The sequence below is a fragment of the Cebidichthys violaceus genome, unplaced genomic scaffold (assembly GCF_023349555.1).
Source record: "Cebidichthys violaceus isolate CVI_PGR_0920_01 unplaced genomic scaffold, fCebVio1.0.p SCAF_3, whole genome shotgun sequence".
Taxonomy (NCBI): domain Eukaryota; kingdom Metazoa; phylum Chordata; class Actinopteri; order Perciformes; family Stichaeidae; genus Cebidichthys; species Cebidichthys violaceus.
Genome location: NW_027176483.1, coordinates 9,582,847 through 9,597,281, shown reverse-complemented (window position 1 = coordinate 9,597,281; position 14,435 = coordinate 9,582,847). Strand labels below are relative to the sequence as shown.

Sequence of the window (14,435 nt, the reverse complement as noted above, 5' to 3'; positions counted from 1 at the left end):
GTTTACAGTTCATTTGAGTAACAAGGTGACAAACAGTTGTGACGGGCAATTGAAGGCTGCTGTAAATATCCGTAGTACATTCCTGACAGACATGTTTTTTACAGAATCTGAAAGGACCAATTAGACTAGAAACACACTGGAAAGCAGTAATTAATAATCTTTTCACAAGATGGTTAATCCCATGTCTAAAATAATCTAATCTGGAGATAAACTACACTCAAAATGACACTAATTTCATGTTATTTATTTTTATAAATAAAGTAACCCTTAACAATGTAGTAAATAATTTAAAAATAATGTGCTATAGAGCTTTTTATGGACCTGAGACTCATTTATTTATTGTATTGCTCTTTCTATATCTAAAATATACTTGCTATGAACCTAAAATTGTTGTATTTCTATTATTGATAAATTAGTATGTTTCTGTTCATTCATTTGATCACCTATGGCCCCTGTTATATACCCAGTCGCCCGTGGAATAAACATCTCTCTTGGAATTGCCTCTCCCAAAGTTTTTCTGTTTTTCTTATGTGCTGCAACTTCTTCTTTGTAGATTGTATTCTCCTCTTGGTAGAGATGCTGGGCTGGTGTTTGGAATAAATGTTGCTTTGGCCCTGCAAAGCCCAATTACATATTATATTGGAAACGCACAAATACATTTTTTGTGTGTGCATTTCAATTTGAGTAAATCAAGAGAACGTTGACTTGAAAATGGATTGAAACTAAAAGGTATTTGCTCCCTTCTGTTTTTCAGTTTTGTGCAGAATTCATGGTCTTCTAATATTGTGCGTGTGTGCAGGTCGTCTGAACTGGTGGTCCACCATGTGCACTAGCTGTAAGAAGCTGCTTCCTCTGGCCACCACAGGGGACGGGAACTGCCTTCTGCATGCTGCCTCTTTAGGTGAGCTACTCATGTACACATGATATTACCATATCATCCATAACAACAAGAGCAAGGCGCTGTCTATTAACAGTGTCAGTGCTGCGTCACAGCTACTGAATCCAGAGGAGGGAGTGGGAAAGGAGGATTGGAAGAGCAAAGGTAGCAAGGAAGGGAGGGAGGGAGATAAGTGACCTATACATTGCAGGAAGCTGTCAGCTGCAGGGTTCAGTGGATTCACAGTTTATTCAGGTCCCTGCCGAAGGAGGTTGTTGACTTCCCAGTGTGAGGACTACTGGAGCAGGAGCTGTCAATGTTAGAGGCACCAGAGCTAATGCAATTTGCACTGACAGTCAGACAACTAAGGCCCTTTGATGAGTGCTGAAAGACATTTTTAGACAGGAAGTTAAAGAGCTGAGGTTTTCGTATAATGATTATATAGTTTGGTGCAATGGCTGTGTCATTGTTTTATGTCCTCAATCTTAACAAGCAGTAACGGTGTCTTGAATCTGTGTCCATCAGGGATGTGGGGCTTCCATGACAGAGACCTGATGCTGAGGAAATCCCTGTATACCATGATGAAGAGCGGAGCGGAGAGGGACGCTCTGAAGAGGAGGTGGAGGTGGCAGCAAACCCAACAGAACAAGGAGGTTGGAAGAGTAAATGCATCACATCCACGTTCACGAATGATAGCATTAATACATCCATAAGAGCAAGCGAAGGGATGAGCCACATGTAGCCTCTGTTATTAAGCAATGATTTTAGTTTTGTTGCTGGGTCGCACATTTGGATTTTTGCTGCGAGGAAAATAGTCTTTTGATGATGCCAAGTGTGCATTAGTAGCAGTGTTAATACTGTCAAATCCTCTGCACGTCCTCTCCCTTCTCTTGATGTTCATGGATTAAAGTATTTGCCTATTAGAAAAATGGTGTCACCAAAGATAGCTCAGGCAAAGAAGTAGTCCAGATGCTCATATTTTAAAAATGCCTTGGGCGTTCTGGTGGCCCACTGATCTAAGACGCATCCCATGTAAATGCAGCGTCCTGGTTTGTTGCATGTCATCCACCTTTCTCTAATTACACATAATCCCTGTCTGTTTTTTCATCTTTCATCCATTACCGGCAAAAATATGACAAAAAATACCAAAATGTGTAGATGCACAAAGATTCTGGAGATAACTTTGTAGATTAATTATGATCAATAATGATAAGGATTGTGTGGGTGATTTATTAGAAATTCTCTATGTGTGTGTGTGTGTGTTGGTGCAGTCGGGGCTGGTGTACACTGAGGAGGAGTGGGAGAGAGAGTGGAATGAGCTGCTGAAGTTGGCCTCCAGTGAGCCTCGCACTCACCTCAGCAAAAACGGCAACACCAGTGGAGGGTAAGCAGTTTGACTCACATTTATCCCCACAACGCATATTACATCCCTTCAACCAGAATCCAGCAATGTTTGCTCCGTAGTCATTGTATTAGATGGAGAGTGGAACAAAACGGAGCAGCCATAATATGTTGCACAGCTCTCGTCCCACATCACACATTACACTCTCCTGCTGTGTTTTAATGGCTTGTATGTTGAAACACCGCAGGAGGCCCACAATTAAAACAAAAGTGACCTTCTCACTTAGATAGATTTGTCAGGGAAACTCATTGTTCCCACTAGTACTTTTAAATTGACTTCTTGATTTAATAACATTGTTGAAGCTGTAGTGTGAGACTGTGCCATCTACTGGCTGCCATCAGTATTAATAATTTGTGTGTGTGTGTGTGTGTGTGTGTGTGTGTGTGTGTGTGTGTGTGTGTGTGTGTGTGTGTGTGTGTGTGTGTGTGTGTGTGTGTGAGTGTGTGTGTGTGTGTGTGTGTGTGTGTGTGTGTGTGTGTGTGTGTGTGTCCACCCCACCCGTTGCATAAACAAGTGTAAGAGTGGGTTTATCATAGGCTACAGAGGCAGATTGGAAACTAACTGTAGTTTCCTCCTCCTACGCACAGAAACCTTGTGGTTTGTCTCCATTTTCACTGAAATGATCACTCATACTCTCTCTTATGCACACGATGGGCATAGCAGCTATTTTGGTAGAGAAAAAAACAACTATAATGGAAATTAAAAAAAACTCACCAAGGTGTCTGCTGTTGAAATGTAATTCAATTGCATACAATGTGATTTAAGCAGGTTGTGGTTGTTTGCGCTCAGTGCAGACAAAGATAAATGTAAAAAACCTCATAAGAAACCATGCAAAGGCTATTTCCGTGTGACAGCAGCATCTGAAAACAATTTAATAACTGCGTTAATTAGCTGTCCTCGCCAGCGTTGACTTCCAGTACAAAGCCCTCTATCACTGAAAATATCCCACAATTTAGTCATTTACTCTGGTGGTTTTAACCTCTCATTGAGTTAGACTGTAATACAGTAATCAGGTCAGGGACGTTTGATGGTCCTAGTGTGAGATGAGCCCCTAAATAGGATGAGTGGGATTCACATATTAAGAGGCTCTTTATTAGAGTGAATTTGGCAGCGTGGCTGTTTGTATGGCTGACAACTTAATTGTTGCACATCCTCTGGTTCCCTGGTGGTTGCATGCCTGATAGCTCTGCCTCTGCTTTTTCTCTCGGTCTCACCCTCTCTCCCTCTTCTCTCTCTCCTGCTCTCTTTCATTCAATCTCATGTATGAATAGATGGATCTTTGTACAAGTCTGTTCAAGGTAGCCAGAGGGCAAAATGGATCAGGTTAGATCATGCAGGCACATGACATTTACTGTTTTGGCAGTTGTTTTTGCATCCGTCTATTCCAAGTCAGGAAATTGTCATGGTATCCCATGATCCCACTGTGTTACATGGTTGTTGTTGGTTTTTTGTTGCAGGGTGGATAACTCTGAGGATCCGGTCTATGAGAGTCTGGAGGAGTTCCATGTGTTTGTGCTGGCCCACGTGTTACGCAGGCCAATTGTAGTGGTGGCTGACACGATGCTCAGAGACTCAGGAGGAGAAGGTAGGCTTAACGCACCTTGCGTTGATCTTCTACATTACAGTAGGATAAGCACTGTACTGATACTAGATGTGGTGTTCCAGCGTTTGCTCCCATCCCGTTTGGAGGGCTCTATCTGCCTCTGGAGGTTCCTCCGAGCCGCTGCCACTGCTCACCTCTGGTCCTAGCCTACGATCAGGCTCACTTCTCCGCACTGGTGTCCATGGAGCAGAGAGACCAGCAGCGAGAGCAAGGTAGGCAACTGTGCATCATCACAAAACCACTTGCATAATCTTGACAGAAAAATCTGGCGGCATTCGCAGATTGGGATGTGGGATGTAAACCTTTTCTTGACCTCCTGTTCTTCAAAAATCCCAAGTGTCACCTGCTGTAATGTGCATTAGTTAGACTGTCTCTGGTTTAACTTTAAGTGGGTAGATTGCAAGAATGAGGGCGAGTGGTCTGCCTGTCCTGCTAGAGGTGAATAATGTATGAGACAGCAGTCTAATTACCTGTGCTCCATTATTAAAGCAGGTCAGTTGACAGCAGGAGCCAGGGAGTGGCCAACATGGATGACTTACTGAGCACCGATCAAATCATTCAATTGCATGTTGTTGTATATCTACATCTCTCTCAGAGGTCACTGTTTGAATTTAGATAGTTACAGTAGGTCTGTTTACGGTTTGCCTCTTTCACAGGGCTCTGTGATATGGTGCTGGGTAGAGCATATTGATTGTGTTATGTCGTGGCGAGGGGGTGTGGATTTTCCATTTTGTGTGAGTGACTCTTTTTTTTTTTGTCTTGTTGTGCTCCCACTCCGGATGTGTTGCTTATTCTCGAGGTCTGAGTAATCTTCACATGGAGTTCCTTTAATTGACAAATAGAGTGGATCTCCTTGACAACCAGTCTTAGTAGTCACGGCACTCTTCTTTATCTGACTCAGTGGGAGGAACTCACTTGTCACTTGCGTGGGCTGCTGGCCAACTCCGTCCCCTCTGCCTCTTTTTCTCACTCTCAAACACAGATGTGCAAACTGTTTTCTTTCTTCCTCTCTCTGTCTTCCTCCTTCTCTTGTGCTTTTCTGAGCATGTACGTTTCCTATTCTCGGCATGTAAACACCAACCTAGTTATTAAGTCTGGGTACGACCACTGCAGACTAGCAGACAGACATGATTACTAACATGCAATCCCTGTCCTGAAGTCAGTCCCTGTGCCAGCAGTACATCAAAGGCAGCCTACTCCACAGCACATAACTATTCAGCACACCCACTTTTATTTATTTGGGTGTTTTAGTGTTGCAGAGGGGGTTCTCTGTTTTGTCCACCAGATGGTGCATATGTCCAAAGAACCGGCTGTAGCTAGACCACTACACCACTGCATGACTCTACTTTTTCATTCTGGTACACTGTGTCCTGTGATAGGAATCAGAGTGCGTTTTGTCCGCATTCTCTCTCTCCAAGATGTTATGAAAACATTTGCATGCTTAGCATGGTGCATTTGTGTGTCACGTGATGAATCATATTACACAGCAATGACACAAATCTTTGCTGCTCCTGGCATGTTTCTCTGCATTTGTTATGTATGTAAGAGGTACATACATAAAAAATAACCCCTCTATAGTTTTATTGTTTTGTATGATATTTATAAGTAATGTGTGTTTCTGAATTTTAATGAATGGAACAATGCTAACTTATATCGCTGAACAAATGCCAGACAGACAGGCAGAGGGTCAGACAGACAGACAGACGGACAGACCTAATCTTCCACTGCCAATTAGGACGGAGCAGCACCAGCCGGCCCCTAAGCCCTCACCACATATGGGCAGGGTCCTGTGCTGGGGCCTCAACAAACTGATCCTCTCTGCTTACAGTCAGGCCAGTGTGTGGACGTCTCAGGTAGAGGGTTGGTCTCAGTTTCCCTCAGCACAGTGAAGAGCATCCGAGAAGCTGTTGGGCATGTGTGTGTTCAGGTGCCAGAGGCTGGGTTAGAATACTGGCTCTTTCTTCTGTACGGAAGGTTATAACGAAGTCCCCCCTCAGTAACCCGATTCTAAATCACACTGACACATCACGCTACTGACCCTTTTATGGATAGCTTGCATGAAAAACAAAACAAAAGGGAGGGGTGTCTAAGGTCAGAGGTTATTGCTGAGGATCAAAACTTTCTTTTATTCCATTTTTCTCCCTCTGGGCACATCCCAACCGCACAGTCAAGTTTTTTTTTTCTGAGTAAGGTAGTCAGGTGAACCCAGAGCTTTCTATGTGTTTTCTATCAGCCCACTGCTGCTCACCTGCTGTGTGATAATGACTGGCTCCTCAGTAGACGCCGTTGGCACTGTCTTTTATCAGCTTGTTTGTGCTCCTGTGGTTAAACGATGTATGAGTGAAACTGGACTTCTAAAAAACGGTGGAGCTATTTCAAGCTCTGGTCCCAGTACCAAAACACTTCCAGGTTTTCTTTGGCATCCCATCGTCAACCCCCTAACACCCATCTGAATGAAGTAAATGGCCGTCTTTTACACAAAGACCACCTACATAACAGTGCGGTGTAACCATCCAGCTCTGGCCAGGTTCTACCTCTCTATCTATTAAAGACACCCAGTGTATTTCTCCCCATGCAGTCGGCATAATTAAATCAATATGGCTGAATAAAAATGCTATTTGTTGTGGTTTTATGTTACTTCAAATGTGATGCTCTTGTAATTACCACGATGGTTCTGCTGTTAAAATCTGTGGCGAAAAAAAGCCCAGGCTTGTTTATATGCATGACTGCTGTTTAGTCTGCTGAATTGAGTCCTTTAAATCTGCAGCTGGGCTGAGTGACCAAAGTCAAGGATTCAAATTTGTGCATTTTCCAGACAGCACAAATTGTTCTTAAATTGCAAACAGAGGAAACATTGGCTCACTGTTCCTGCTGTGAATAAATGCTTCAAATGGGTGAGTTTGTTTTCTGAAGGGGGTAAACGAGGAGAGAGAATCCTCTCATTTTCTGCTCTCATGACACAAGGCATGATATACTTGTACATTTTAATTTTGTGCAAACTAAAAAAAGCAATCACATCATGTGAATGCATGCTTAGAAAGTTTATCTACCTCATTTCCAACAGCTGTTTCCTCACAGGTTACACCCAAGTCCCCCTCCGAATCAAAGATGCAAACTGAGCAAGGCGAGGCAGGCTGGCAGCTATGTTGCTGAGTGCACAGCTCGCATAGCGCGGAGGGCTATGATGTCATCCATGCATAAGCTATGGGAATCGGTCATTCAAGGACAACAAAACAAGGCTGCCAACAGGGATAGTAAATACATTACAGCACACTTTAGTCCCCCAGAGCTCCATTGGCAGTGTTGAATCTCTGAATCTGGACCGGACCCAAGTGGGAACAACAGCACACACAGCAGTTTGGAATGGCGTGAATGGAGGACAGCTGCATCGTGGGAGCCAGGACGCCACCTCACAGACCTCCGCTGCCTGCTGCATGACCCTTAGTGGGAACTGAGTGGGAGCTGGTTAACTGCGTTCTGTCTGTCCGTGTGTGTTTTTGATTATGACTGAATTTTTCTGGGCAAGAGTGTTCTAGGAAAGACCCTTCTTTAAGAAAACCACTCTTTTTTTTCTCCCAGTGTTCATCGCTGCAATGCCACTGCTGTCATTACTGTTTGTCTCTGTGGCTACAGGCATTAGTCATGCTTTTTTTTTTGGAAGATGCTGTAAAATGCATTGCAATTTACAAATATAATGCAAAGGCAACCTTGACATTTTAGAACAGGTCTGTAGACAAGTTTGTCAGCACTGCTATTAGTGATGTATTTATTCAGCTGTTGGAATTTGTTTGCGTAGCGACTAATGGTGTCAGATACCATTAAGTGATCATGTTTGCAGTGTTAAATTTGCTAGCATGGGTGTGGCCGCACTAATTCTGCTTCAAAAACTTAAGGCATCATCACTATGCATGTATCAACACTATTTTGACACATAGTGTACTTTGCACCTATGCATAGGCACTCAGTGAGCGTTTGACCTGCAGTTTCATCAGGGACACGGGAGGGGCCGTTGCTGCTCGTGTCTGTGTCCGCATGAAGCCTGCAGAGCAGAGCAGCCCAATGGCAGTGGAAGAATTGATAAGGCAGGGAGGAGACTGTATCTTCCATCTGGGGCTGACAGTGAAGGCTGGAATGTCCTCTGCCTGAACAGCCTGCCTCTCTCTGCTGTCATGTGGACAACAGCCCCCACACTAGGCCGCCTGAGGAGAGCTGTCATGTGGGCCAGTGGGGTCTAGCTAGTCCTCCTCACACTCTTGTTTTGAAAGGCAGCCATGCACTCACACAAACACATACACGCCCGCACTGTGCACATAATATAAGCACGCCTCCCACGAGAGGACACTCGGGTGGGTGTCTGTTTTATGTGCTCTGTCCAGTGTTATAATGTTGAAAACATCTTCCTGCTTGTAAGTAGCTGATCATATCAGCAGGGTATGAATGAAATTATTTCAGCACTCGTTCAATTTTTCTGTACTTCTGTGTCTGATTGCACTCTATTACTAAACTAAATCATCCTGTACAGCCCTGAACAACTGCAGAGCTACTCGGTTCAATGTAAATCCAAGCAGCAGTCTCATCGTGACAAGCTCAGACTACAAAATCCTTTAGTTTAGCTCAGGGATGCTTTCAGTTTGTCACAAACTGGGTCCTATTTTGGTAGTTTAGCCCATCACTCCTTCTGGTAATGATAACACTGCACTGACCCAAGTATCTGCAAAGGTCTGGGATGTCTCTAAAAAGAAAACACACAAGGCAGACACCAAGGTTAGCCAAATTCATGTGGAAGAGAAAACAAAGACAAATGGTAAAATTATGACCCAAGCTGTGTGTTGTAAATTCATCACAGTTTACAGACTGACTGACTGACTACTTCAACTTTGACCTAACATACTTCCTATAGTTGTTTCTGTGAATCAAAGGATTATGACCAACATTTAATTAAAGTATACTCTTTTTGGATTTACCGCCAAATAAAGTGTCTTAGATAATCTGACTAAACTGGGTTTTTTTCTTCTTTTTTGCCCTGCCCCATTGGACTTTGCTGTAGCGATGTCACTGTGTTCCCAGATCTAAGTATTATCTCTAGATATTGCAGTGTTATCATTGCAGATAGTAAAGATGCCCATGAAAATAAGAGCCAATTTGAGAATTAATAATTAATTCTTGACCTTCTCTGTCTGGATGAGTCAGCATGAGTGACACTCACTGGGTCACGGTTACTTCTCTGCCTAATAAATGTATGTCAGATAGAATGCACCCACAGTATATTTACCCCATGCTGACAGACATCTGGGATAATTAACATGTCATTATTCTAGTGAATCAGTGTGGCGTCACGTTAGCTCTGACACCACGGTGGCCTTGTGAGAGAATGGGTGGCGCGCAACGTAGACTCCGATGGTAAAGCTAGACCAAACTAACCTTCTGATAATCTCATCTCTTCCAGCTGTTATCCCTCTGACTGACTCGGAGCACAAGCTGCTGGCACTCCATTTTGCCGTGGACCCTGGCAGGGACTGGGAGTGGGGGAGGGACGACAATGATAATACCAAGCTAGCCAAGTAAGTCCTGGAGAGCATATCGCAGGGTGTTGATGCTTATCAACAAAGAACACAGTGGCGCTGACTACGAAAGACCCATGAAGGGTGAAAAACTGTAGGCCAAGGCAGTTCTGTTAGTCTACCCACAGGGCTGTACGTGGAGGATTTAACTCTCATTATGGCCTCCGAGCTCAGGTCACTTTTAAAGAGTGAGCAGAGAGAGAACAAATTGTGAGATACGTCAGTCATCCATAGGGTTTTCCAGGAATGGCCTCACTAAAGCAGCAACACACTCTGAGTTTAACAAAGAGTTTATGTAAGGGTTTCTGTTTCACATTCCTGCCAGTCAGGGGGTCAGCTTATCATTTAAAGGAACAGTTCACCCCAAAATCAAAAATACATATTTGCTGAGAGTGGCCTACTTTTAGAGATGGCGCCAAAGAGATTTCTGCTCTCTTTTGAGTATATTGGGACTAGATGTGACTCGGCTTGTGGTGCTCAAAGTGCCAAAAAATACAGTTTGGAAAAACTTCAGCAATGTCTCTTTCCAGACATCATGACCCGGTTACTCAAGATAATACACAGACCTTGTTTCATGTAGGAACTATTTTCTGACCAAACTACACCTGCCAACCGTATTCCCAGGGTGCGTCTATAATCAATACTACAATTAAAGGTTACATCTCGTCCATGAGTAGATGCACGCTTCTTTTTACATGCTGATACCGTTTGTGACACTAGATCGAGGGTCTGTGGATTATCTTGAGGGACCGGGTCATGTTTCTGGAGAGAGATATTGCTGTTTTCAAATCTATTGTTTTGGTACTTTGAGCACCACAAGCTGTAATATAGTCACACTATATTGGAGAGAAGGCAAACATCTCTACAGCCAATATCTCCAAAACTAGGCATCTCTGACCAAAACAATATAGATTGATAAATAGCACTACAGGTAAATATGTATTTTTGATTTTGGGGTGAACTGTCCCTTTAACAAGCTCCATAATGAACAATGCAGCTATACATGGGAAGAATGTTCAAGCTTCTAATAACACCTCTTTATATTACCCTTAATGCATTCATAGTTTTCTTAAATTCAGTAAGTTCCTAAACATGTCATACTCAGCTACATTAATATGCTATATATACCATTGGGTCCTGGTAAAAAACAAAATGTGTCAAATGTCAACTGTGTTATATCACTGCGTGTTGTTAATTGTGGACACATGTTCTCCCACAGTCTCATCTTGTCTCTTGAGGCCAAACTCAACCTGCTGCACAACTACATGAATGTAACATGGATCCGAATTCCATCTGAAACAAGGGTAACGTTTTCTCACACGTGTTTGTGGTTCATCACGGTTAATTTAGCCCGAGAGAGACTTCAGATTCCAGATGTTCTTGAAACCACATACTGTTCAATCAATCAGTTTTATTTACTGTCAGAGTTCCAGGAATTCCTCTGTTTTTTTCTGGTTATGAATCACCGAAAATCAGACAACAATGTTATTTTTTAAATATTTTTGGGGTAATTTGACTGGAATAGATTGGGAGTCCCTGATTAATTTCCCTGAGACCTCGTTGCTATTGCTATGTTCTTTGTTTTAGTCATTGCTGTATGTTTTTGTGTGTATTTCTGCGCAGGCTCCCCTAGCTCAGCCAGAGTCTCCCACAGCCTCTGCAGGTGAGGATGTCCAGTCTCTAGCTGAGTCTATGGACTCTGACCGCGAGTCTGTCGGCAGCAACTCTAACGTCAACAACGGCAAGCCCAGCAAGGAGAAGGACAAAGACAAGCAGCGCAAGGACAAAGACAAGAGCCGGGCTGATTCTGTAGCCAACAAACTAGGTAGCTTCAGCAAAACCTTGGGAATCAAGCTGAAGAAGAACATGGGAGGTCTGGGTGGCCTTGTGCACGGAAAAATGAACAAATCTAACTCTGGCTCAGGTCGTAGTGGGGAGAATGGAGTGGAAAAGACAAAGAAAAAGGAGTCAAAGACAACCAAAGGGAGCAAGGAGGAGTCGGGCCAGTCAGCCAGCTCCACTTCCTCTGAGAAGGCCACTAGTCCATCCCCTACAGACAGAGATGGACCCTCCAGCTCTTCCCCCCCCGGGAGACAAGACAGTGCAGCGAGAGACAAGACCCTGGAAAACTGGAAATACAGCACCGATGTCAAGCTCAGCCTCAACATCCTGCGGGCTGCCATGCAGGGGGAGCGCAAGTTCATTTTTGCAGGCCTCCTGCTCACCAGCCATCGACACCAGTTCCATGAGGAGATGATCAGCTACTACCTGACCAACGCCCAGGAGCGCTTCAGCCAGGAGCAGGAGCAGAAGAGGAAGGAGGCAGAGAAGAAGCCACCTGCCACTAACGAGGTGGCCGTGAAGAAGCCCGAGCATGAGAGTGTCTTCCAGAGGGAGAGATCGGACAGCTCGCCACCAGAGAGCTGCTCTCCCGTCCTGCCCCACCACACCCACACCTACAACCACAACTCCCAGCCCCCACTGGGTCTCAAGATGCAGGGCAGGAACAGTCCCACTCCTGCAGCCCCTCTCGTCTCTGTCCCAGTCCCTCTTCTCACCCCGCCAACAGCCTCCCACCATGTCCCCCACCCAGCCCCAGCCCCTGCGCCTTACTCCTCCCCCAGTATTGGTGCTAAGAGACCTGGGCCCATTCCTGTGTCTGCCCACTACAGCCATACACCGCCCATCCAGCGGCACAGCGTGATTCACTTACAAGATGTCAACATGCAATCCTCCATCTTCCAAGATGACCCCTATAAGCCTGTGGTGGGCACCCTAAAGACATGTGCCACCTACCCCCAGCAGAACCGCACACTCTCATCCCAGAGTTACAGCCCTGCTCGCCTGTCTGGGGTCCGCACTGTTAACACCATAGAGACCCTGTCCTACAACATGCCTGGCGAACACAAGTCTCACACCTACACCAATGGATTCAACGCGGGGGACATTCAGGACTGCTTGGAGTTTGCTGATGAGGACAACTCGTCTCACACCTGGCTCAACCAAGAGAAAACCAAAGGGCGGAGCTCTGGAAGCCCTTTGTACTGCTTTCAGCAGCGCCGCTGCAAGAGGGAGAACTGCTCCTTCTACGGCAGGCCAGAGACAGACAACTACTGCTCCTACTGCTATAGAGAGGAGCTGAAACGCAGGGAGAGGGAGAGCAAAGTGCAGAGGCCTGCATAGCCATCACAGCCACTTCAGCCACTTGTCAGCAAGGCCGCAGGAGACGTGAGGGAACGACACCATCTGCACTCTGCATTTAGAATAACATGATGGCAAACATTTTCCTATTTTGTTGAAGAATGCTCTTGTATTCCTCTCACCCCTCCCTTGTTAGTAAAGATTATTACTTTGTGATAGGGGAAGCAGAACTTGAAACAGTGAGCAGCTTTGGCCAGAAATTGTGCTGTGTTTTTTTTTTGTCTCATTGAAGTTAGTCTTTTACTTGTTTTAGAGTAAAAGTCATCTCTCTGTGATATAACTTTCTGTATGTGAGGGAAAGTTCTTTATTTTTTAAAGTACAAAAAGATTTGCATCTCATCAGGAGGGAACATTTTAGCTCTTTTAATCAGTTTGAATGCAATACCTCTGTTTGGTTCTTCAAAAATTTGTAGTTGTTTTGCAATCAAAAGAAATTCAATGGGAGATTAATATTAGACTTTAAAGCAATAAATTGGTGATTTTTGCTACACCCTCTCCCAATTTTGTCTATGCACCAATAATATAGTTACTGTAGGTTAACTGTGTCTTGTAAATGGTAAAGGATTGTCACGGTGTGCTTTTGTAAACAAATTTGAACTACAGGAATTAAAATGTGTAAGCATTATAGATTGTAATCTTGGATTAGGATGAAAATGTAAAACTATCTCATTTGTTAAGTGTACCTTTGTTCTTGCCACAGTACAAGGGTTTCCTGTGTCAGAATTGGACTCAAGATAATGTGTAAGATATCATTTCACGTTTGTACCTGAAGTCGACCTCCTTAAGTCCACAAGCACTGCCAAACTGGCTTCCTTAAAAAGATTACAATTCAAATTTTTCAAAATGTTTTCTGTGGCAAACACCAAACAATGTGCATAGGATGAATTGCTTCTAAATATGCAGTGTTTATGGTGTGTTTCTCTGAGTCGCCTGTTAACTACTCTATTCGGTTAATGTGTTTAGATGAGAAGAATTGTGGGTAGTGAGAGCAGGCCGATGCGTATTTGTCTGAAGTGTGATTACGTGTCTCTTCCCCTCCCCACACAAACAACACAATGTGCAATCATGCTATTAGCACTATGTGGTGACCTGCAGTATAGATGTGTCACTGGTCCAGTGTGAGATTGTCTGTTCTTCTTCCATATCTAGAGGCCGTTAAAAGAAGCACCTGCTGCTAAGAGCACCTCAAGCCTTTGTGATCATCAGTGCTTTAACCAATCAGTGGGTTTGTAAAACCCCGGGCCTCCAAGTGCTTTCTGCTCATTTGACATGACTACTGTAAAGACGCAGTGTTTGTGTTGCTGTTTGTTCTGGTGATGCTTGGATAATGTACCATGCTGTCCTTACCTAAGTGTGTCCTGGCCAAGGATGTCCACTGCTCCCTGGGTTTGCTTCTGTCTCTCTCCTGTACACACTGCAGTGTTGCTCCTCTTTGTTTCTATGTGACAAGTTCATGGACTCTCACCATGTTAGGACTGTAAGATATGATTTTGTATTCCTTTAAGAGTTTTACACTACTTTAAATTATTAATTTGCACATTAGGTACAGATGTAAATATGAAGTTTATTGTTACAAACATGGTGTGTCTGCGTCATTTTTGTTTGACCTTAAGGAGGTTATCATCAGGAAATGTAGAGATTATAGATTTTATTTTTAGGCTGATGATTTTCTAAATCAATATTCAATCAAGTTACCATTGAGATCATATTGTTTAGGTTTCTCTTACACTTTTTTTGCTATTAGCTTTTATCCTCTTTTCCTTTTTCTAGTGAGGCCTAAAGGCAGACGAT

At 43.9% G+C, this 14,435-nt stretch overlaps 1 protein-coding gene across 1 annotated transcript in view; it reads left to right on the top strand.

Moving 5' to 3' along the window:
- The window catches only part of otud7a (OTU deubiquitinase 7A), a 34,755-nt gene extending 20,532 nt beyond the window's left edge, over positions 1–14,223 (top strand). Inside the window, exons 6-13 of the mRNA XM_068723532.1 lie at positions 800–901; positions 1,403–1,530; positions 2,149–2,261; positions 3,737–3,864; positions 3,945–4,094; positions 9,329–9,443; positions 10,663–10,747; positions 11,067–14,223. Of these exons, the coding sequence (XP_068579633.1) occupies positions 800–901; positions 1,403–1,530; positions 2,149–2,261; positions 3,737–3,864; positions 3,945–4,094; positions 9,329–9,443; positions 10,663–10,747; positions 11,067–12,626 (2,381 nt within the window). The 3' untranslated portion in view covers positions 12,627–14,223. The remainder of the gene's footprint in view (positions 1–799; positions 902–1,402; positions 1,531–2,148; positions 2,262–3,736; positions 3,865–3,944; positions 4,095–9,328; positions 9,444–10,662; positions 10,748–11,066) is intronic.
- The last annotated feature ends 212 nt before the right edge of the window (positions 14,224–14,435 follow it).